The sequence below is a fragment of the Haplochromis burtoni genome, unplaced genomic scaffold, assembly GCF_018398535.1.
Source record: "Haplochromis burtoni strain Fernald_Lab_line unplaced genomic scaffold, NCSU_Asbu1 Contig_44, whole genome shotgun sequence".
NCBI lineage: Eukaryota > Metazoa > Chordata > Actinopteri > Cichliformes > Cichlidae > Haplochromis > Haplochromis burtoni.
In genome coordinates, this window is record NW_024582405.1 from 2,481,184 (window position 1) to 2,489,183 (window position 8,000).

The 8,000-nt window shown below is 42.5% G+C and overlaps 1 protein-coding gene across 1 annotated transcript in view; it reads right to left on the reverse strand.

Annotated features, from left to right (window-relative positions):
- Positions 1 to 5,288: 5,288 nt before the first annotated feature.
- cand1 (cullin-associated and neddylation-dissociated 1) overlaps positions 5,289 to 8,000 on the reverse strand; it is a 21,337-nt gene continuing 18,625 nt past the window's right edge. The window contains 1 exon segment of the mRNA XM_014333241.2: positions 5,289 to 6,562. Within this exon segment, the coding sequence (XP_014188727.1) occupies positions 6,338 to 6,562 (225 nt within the window). The 3' untranslated portion in view covers positions 5,289 to 6,337.

Consider the following 8,000-nt stretch of genomic DNA (forward strand, 5'->3'; position numbering starts at 1 on the left):
CCCCGTGCTGCATCATCGTTGATGACTGAGCCGGATTACATTTGTGTGTGAAGAACTCTACATATTGCACCAGAGCTTTCAGGCTACTAAACACACACACACACACACACACACACACACACACACACACACACACACACACACACACACATTGAGGAAGTGTGTGTCAGTGAAAGGGAAGCTGTTTGGGTGGAGGGCAACTCTATTCTTGGTGACTCCTTCCTGTTTGGGTGTGGCTTCGCAGTACTGTATCTATGATTGTAGTAAACACAGTGTGTGTGTGTGTGTGTGCGTGCCTGCGTGTGTTACTCATGTTGTGTGGCAATACAGCAAATCTGACTATGCATCATAAAAAGTCGCCTTAAGGTGAATCATTCAGGTGATGTTTTGGTCTAAGTCCTGGAATGAAATGATGGAAACATGAGTGTGTGTGTGTTGAGGCGTACTTCCAACACGCTCTGACACGTTTTGCTGTTCATGCCAGTAACACACACACACCCCCTAATACACAGTTTGCTCTGTAATTTCTGTTTGTTCTTTCACTGGTGACCTTTGACCTTTGATTTATTATTATTATTTTTATATAGGATTACTGTCACACCTGTTCCACTCAACACTACTGAGCCAGCAGAGCATTTTCTCCCTCAGACTGATTTAACCTCACTGCCGTTCCAAATGAAACTGTATGATAAAACATTGATATGTCATCCAATTAAGCCTGATACATAAATTTGTATTCTTTTAACTCTAAATTATGAAGAGCGTTTATTGTGAGTTCTTGTAGTTGAGCTTTGTGTGCAAATGTCAGGAGGAAATATCCACCCAGATTTGTGAAGCTGACAACAAGAGCCTTTAGGCTCATTTTTAATGACATTATCTGACCGATAAAATGGCTGCTGTGTAGTTAATTGTACCACCAGGGTAACTCATCATGCTGCTTCAAAGCAGGTGATGTTCAAGACAAGAGATCAACAGGTGTAAACACACCACCAACTGACCAATCAGATCTTTGGGAAACAGGCTCCTCATTCTTGGAAGATCCCTTGGACCTCAGTGAAAGGCTCAGGAATAGAAACTAATTTCTGATGAGCACCAATAATAATATTAATACATGTACGAATAATTATCCTGCTTTGTTGGTCAGTCATCAAACACACAAATGTGCTGCAAAACAACTTCATGGTAGCTAATATTCTTTTTGTCTCCAAATAAGCAAAGTTAAAGAAGCAAACTGAGGTTAAATTTTTATGTTTTTATGAAATATGCTGTTTTTAATTTTGTCGTTTTGATTTGTGAGTCTGCTGTGCTGCTTTTGTATGTATTTCCTGTCTCCTCTGTTCCTATTAATAGGTTTCTTTTAGGAAGTTTTTTCTGACTTGGAGCTGTTTTACTTCTCGGCTCGTTGGTGCTGAGGCGGGGGTCTGTCTGAGCAGAATAAATTACTAAACTTCAAAGGGTAAAAATCATCAGCATGTCAATGATCAGCCAGGCTAAAACACACACACACACACACACAAATACAAACTCATCAATTCAGCTGCTGCTAGGAGACCAGCTGAACCAGCGTCATCCTGTTTGTTCGCCTGCTAATGAATTTCTGCCTCATTTCAGTAGCCAATCAGAGTGCGTCCCTCTGATTCTCACCTTTGGATCTGTGATGACATCAGCACGCCGGGTAAACAGGTGAGACCCAACAGCCCTGCTGCTGACAATGAAGCTAAACTGACCCCAGCATGGACTCCTGTTTGTAATGGTTCATTCACTCGGGTCTTGGGGATTTTTTTTTGCCTTTCCTGTCCGGGAGTGTACCAATCAGAGTTGTTGTCTGAAGGCCAAAAAAATGCCCAACAGATTTATTTTCCCAAGTGGACCATTGCAGCTTTTGCTATGATAGTCCACTTCATTCATTCATATTTTATTAGATTTTTATTGGGATGAGTTGGGAAGAAACGTTGCAGAGTAAGTTCAAAGAAGGAGAGGGAGAGAAAAAGTGAGAAGAATAGGGATATAGAGAGAGAAAAAACACTGAAAATCTGCTTAAACACCTGCTGAAAATCCTCCCCAAAAACAACACAGGAGGGAAAACACAGCAACAACCAACATAAGTAGTAACAGTAAATAATAAATATTAAATGGAGCATACAGGACTAATAATACATGATATGTTTAGAGGCAGCAGCAGACAAGATAGTGTGCGTCTATGCTTACCCATTTATACACCTGTGTGTGCAAGCACCTTATTCATAAGGTTTCTCCATTTAAGTATCTAACAGTGTTTATGGGGAGGTACAGCCCTGCCCCATGGGGCCATGGCGACAAGCCTGCTGCACCTAAGCAGCGGGCCGAGGGACCCAAGACCCATGAGCCCCCAACTGAGGCAAAGTACCCCTTTCATGTTGCAAATTCCCCCACTGACCCCCATAGGCACACCCATTCCTTGAAATTCACCAAGGTCAGGGGGCCCAGGCCGGGGCCCACAACAGCAGCATCACCAAGTCCCACAGAGCGCCGACCCCACCCCAGGGGAAAAACTACACCCACCCCAACATTGAGTCAACTCTCAGACTACATAAGACAATAGACACCAAGGTTGAGTTCATCCTCCACCTCTACTGGATCCCCCAATCTGCAGAGTGGACTCCACAAGAGCAGAGACCACATGCAAAAGATAATAACAACCTCGCCACCAGCTGAATAGACCTCCAATTCCACCGGTGCACCGAAGGCCCCCATGCCAGGGCCAGGGCCCCGTGCATGCACCAACCCACAACCCCAGTGACACACCAAACCAGGAACCAAGCCCCCCCAGGCCCACCAAGAACGCCAGCCCAGAGGTGGTGCACCCCCAGGATGCCAAGTCCCCAAGCCCGGCCCCACCCAGGAGCAGCGTGGCCTTTAACCTACGTCCGCTAGCACAGACGCTCCTCCGGCCCTGCCACACGCAGTCGCCAGAGAATCACTACCCAAGAGCCACCAGAGCCTCATCCAGGTCAGGAACACAGCTCTCATGTCCAGCCCCCAAAGAAACCCACCCCTAGGGAACCCCCAGATGCAGTTCATGAGGATAGTCTTCTTAGCAAAGCATTAGGCAGTGAGAGCCATCTGGACTGTATTCATCTAAGTTGCCCAATAAGCAAACTGAAGGGGAGGCTGGAATGTTACATTTCAGACACTTTGAGAAGTCTCACATAACCAGCACCAAAACCTCTGAACTGGGGGACAGAACATGGGTGTAACTGTCAGGTGTATTCCCTTGACAATGTGAGCATTTCTAATCAATGTAAAGGTTTTTAAACATATGTGAGACCAGATGTTTTGGTCTAAGCTGACTGATAGATCCCTCTCCCATTTTGCAGTAGGAAGGGAGATTGATCCATCTACTTGGAGGGTGCCCCGCATATTTTAGTAATTTTGGGGTTTTCAGATTAAGGAATTGTACCACACTTGGTGGTGTTTGTCATTTGACTTGCGTAGGCTTAACTTTCTTTTTTACTATAGATTAAATTTGTTGATATTCTAATTATTCTTAAGCCCATATCGTATAACTAATCTGTTAAACATAATAAAGTATGTTCCTTCAAATATATGTTTCAAGTATTTAATTCCTTTACAACTCCAATCTGGGAAGTTAATCATATTATTGTTCTGTAGTATGTCAGGATCTACGTTTCCACGGGAAGACTCAGTCATTTTTAGAAACTCCAACCATGCTGTCAGAGAAGAGCTGATGTTGATGCTTTTGAAACATACATGTTTCATGTTTGTGCTAATGAATGGCAGGTCCAAAATCTCTATATTATTGCATAGTGCCTGTTCTATGTCTAGCCAGGGCTCGTCTAAGACAGTATTTTTTTTTAGGCAGATCTAGGCTGACCATAAAACTAAACTAAACAGAGCTAAGACTCCTGTTTGTAACTGTTCATTCAATTAGGTCTTGGGTTTATATTGTGACCTGAACTCTGGCTCCCTCTGCTGCTAAAAACTACACTAACTAAACTGAAAACACTCATGGCGGTCTTCTCATAACTTCAGTTATGTACAGATATTTTGATAAATCCCTACAAACAGTCCAAATCCAGGTCCGCATTTCTGAACATTTTACGATTCAAGCAGTTACAGTCAACTGCCACAAGTTTGAAAATAAAAAAACAACAAAAAAACTCAGAGTGAACTGAAAGTTTTAAAGAGGTCATCATGTTTTTAGGAGGGTATACATCGAATACACACTGATTTTAATGTTATGTTGTGTTGTGTGTCAATTGTTAATTTGACATTTTAATTTAAACTGCTGCAAATACACACTTTGGTTATATTTTTGACTTTAGTCAGTTTTCAGTCTTTTTTGTGGAGAGTGGAATATTCAAGGATTTGATGGCAGTGACAGAGATCACAGCATTGTAGCTTCCAAGATGGAAAAATTATGTCAATGTAGAAGTGCTGTAAACTGAAGACTACCAGATGGCGACAGCTGCAAAAAGACTGGGAAAATGACTTTCTGGCTGGACCTCTTTGAACACTCAGTTTATGAGATGCTTGCTTTGGGTAAATTCTTGTCACGTAGTACTCTACACCAGCCTTTTCTTATCACATCCAATTTCCTAGAACCAAGATGGTGATGGCAGAAATGCTTCAGAAGTTCAGAGATGAGCAGGTGATGTCACGATAGCTACAACCCCAGTGTACCGTTTGTACTCAGGACTGAAGCTGAGGGGGTATCTGTAACGAATGATTTCACAATAAAACTGTACCAAAGGTAGATTGTAATAGAGGGTCTGGGTAGATCAGCTTAAAGAGCCAGAAATAATTCACTTTATGCAAAGTCTGTTTGGAGACCCACACATGGATCCTAAGAAGCCGCTGATAATCTAATAGAACTCTTATCAAACCAGATCAGCTAGTGTTAATTTTCAGCATATTAGACATGCGTATTGTGTTGGGTTTCCAGACGAGCTGAAAGAAGGTGGAGTAAGACTTAACTTTACTGTTGTTGAGGGTTCATGTCATTTGGCACAGCTTGTAAGTTAACTGAATTTCTGGATGCAGTCTGGCTGTGGAGGTGTGGCCAGTCAATGTCTTTGCTGAGCTGTTTGTGGCCTGGAAACTAGAACTTTGTTATTGTTCTCTATTCATTTCATGAGCTGTGTGTTTAATAAGCATCTAATCAAACAAAATTTATTATAAAATACTGATTATTGCTTTTCAGAAATAATCGAACCATCAGGAAAATCAGCATCTCTAAAATGTAGCAACGCATAACACAGAAAAACAAAACCCAGTCAAAACGTGAAGGCAGGCAGAAATGGACCTTTTTATTTTTCCTCGGGCGATTAACAACAGTGGATTGTCTTGACCAGACCAGAATGAACCGGAATGAACTAGACTGGACCCAGTTTAACCGGATTAAACCAATGAAACCAGTAAGACAGTAAAAATCAAACCCATGCTGACTGGACTAAACCAGCAGAAATGAGTTTGAGGCAGCCAGACTGGACAACCAGCAGAACACTGTTACTTTGTTTTTTACACTGCAATACCACGGCAACAGCCACTATGGTCCAATCAGGTCTGGTCAGATGAGGCCTGATCCAATAATCCCTCCTCTTTCCACTCTCACTTCCTTCCTAAGAGGGGTCAATGGTGGATCTACTGAATCAGGAGGAAACAAAGATGCTGATTGGTCCACACACAGTAAAATCCCGCCCGCTGCTCATCTCCCCATAGCCTCCTATTGGTTGCCTACATCAATCAAAAAAGGAAGAAAGAAAAAAAAAAAACCCAGAGCGAGCCCTTCTCCCATTGGTCACCACAGCTTAGGCGGAAAAGGCTGTTTCCCCCCTGCCCTTCCATTGGTCAGTTTCGATAACATGCCAACTGTCAGTCACTCAGCAGCGGCGAATCAGGTTGCAGTACAGTACCTGTGGAACTTTCAGGAATTACAAAAAAGAAAAGAGAAAAAAAAACAAGAGAAGAATGAGGATGAACAAGGAGATCAACCAGTTAGATGACCTCGCTAGAAAAACAAAGAGGAAGTGGGAGGAGCTTCCAAGCCTTGTATGTAATTTTTTGTTTTTGTCCTATTTCTCCGTGTGTGAGCCGTCCATCCGTCCGTCCACTTCCTTTCTCTTCCAACAGCTGATTCAGTGCAATGCATCATGGAACGATCGATCGCTAGGAGAGGGTGTGTCACTACAATTGTGTGTGTGTGTGTGTGTGTGTGTGTGTGTGTGTGTGTGTGTTTGCGTCCTGTTGTCATGGAAACATGCTGCAGGGTTAGCGCTCCAGCAGCGGGTGGTGCCGTGTTGCATCGTGGGAACTTCTTTTTGTCCATGGGGTTTTTTTAACTGGTATCCATGGACTCCATGTTGGCAGAGCTGGAGTCTCTCTGGATGGAGTCGAAGATAGCCGCCAGCTCCTGGTTAGATGAGATCTGAGACTGAAACTCTGACATCAGCGGTGACTTCTCGGCCTCGGGGATGGTGAGCAGTGCGACAACGGCTCGCATCGCAGACCGCTTCAGCTCGTCCTGCTTCTCGAACTCCTGCTTCACTGAGTTCGCCTTTACCTACAGAGACAGTGGAGACCGTTAAAAAAAACAAAAAAAACAACAACTAGGCAATCGTAACTCCAGGGACATCAGTTAGTAAAATGCAACAGCACTCTGATGCCTCCTTTAAATGAGTCGTCAAAACACAAAAGTCAGTCATGTTGTTCCTCAGGGTTCTGTGCTGGAGCTAATACTTTTTCCATTTTACAGTCATGGTCAGAGGTTTATACACACTCAACATGGGCATAAATCTCAGGGTAATTTTAGGCTTTTTGTTATTTTTTTAACTGTTCTTTTTGGGTGGAAGTATTGTATATCTTTGCATACACTTTTAATAAGTTTAAAAACAAGAATTGGGAGCACATGTTTGGATACATTTTGGATTTTTTTTCCTCATCCACACAGGGCCAAAACTAAATATACAAATACACCTCACTAACATTTGGTTAAATATACTTTAGCCAGATGCTTTTGGTAGACATCAACAAAGCATCTGGCATACTTCTGGATGGATATTTGACCACTCTTCTTGGTAGAATCAGTAGAGGTCATTTAAACTGGTTTTGACGACACAGACTAGACAAATTTTCAAAAGGTTTGAGAGATCAAGGTTTCGGTAAGGCCATTTCATAACCAGTTTTGAAGTGTTTGGGATCATTGCTGTGCTGAAACACCCAAGTATATCCAAGGTTCAACCATCTAGCTGTTGATCTGAGATAAATTTGAAAAACTTTAAAGCAGTTCTCCTCCATCATTACTCCATCCACTTTGTACAAAACAACAGCCAACTGCATGATGCTACCAGTGTTCTATGTTTACTACAAACATACCTTGTTACTGAGGCCAAACAGCTCAATCTTTGTCTTCTCTAACCATAAAGCTTTTCTGCAGATGTCATTCTGTTCATACCAAGTTGACTGAATGTGTTGATTCTAGAGCAGGGAATTCTTTCTCAGTGTTCTAAAAGTGACCTCACTGTGGACAGCGATGGAGGTATTCCGGCAGTTTTTCCAATTCATGGCAGGCATGCCAGGCTCAAGCTTTGGTGGCTCGTGTCGTTCTTTGAACATCCAAACCAATTTCTTCTCATCTGAGGGTGATAGTGTGGGTCATCTTCCAGATGTTGGCAAAGTGGCAACAAATCTGAATAACTTGTAGTTACATACAGTTTTGTTAGAACTGATGAACTTAGAAATTGATGATGTTTAGAAATGGCCTCAGACCTTTCTGACTTTTCTAAATCTATAACTCTGCTTCATGGATCACAGAGTTACTTGGACTTTCCCACTGATCTGAGTATCATGAATCCAGTGCTGTCAAACAAATCATTTTTATGCTGGCAGTTATAGTCAATCATGGTAAATGGCCTGTATTTATATAGCGCTTTACTAGTCCCTAAGAACCCCAAAGCGCTTTACATATCCAGTCATCCACCCATTCACACACACATTCACAC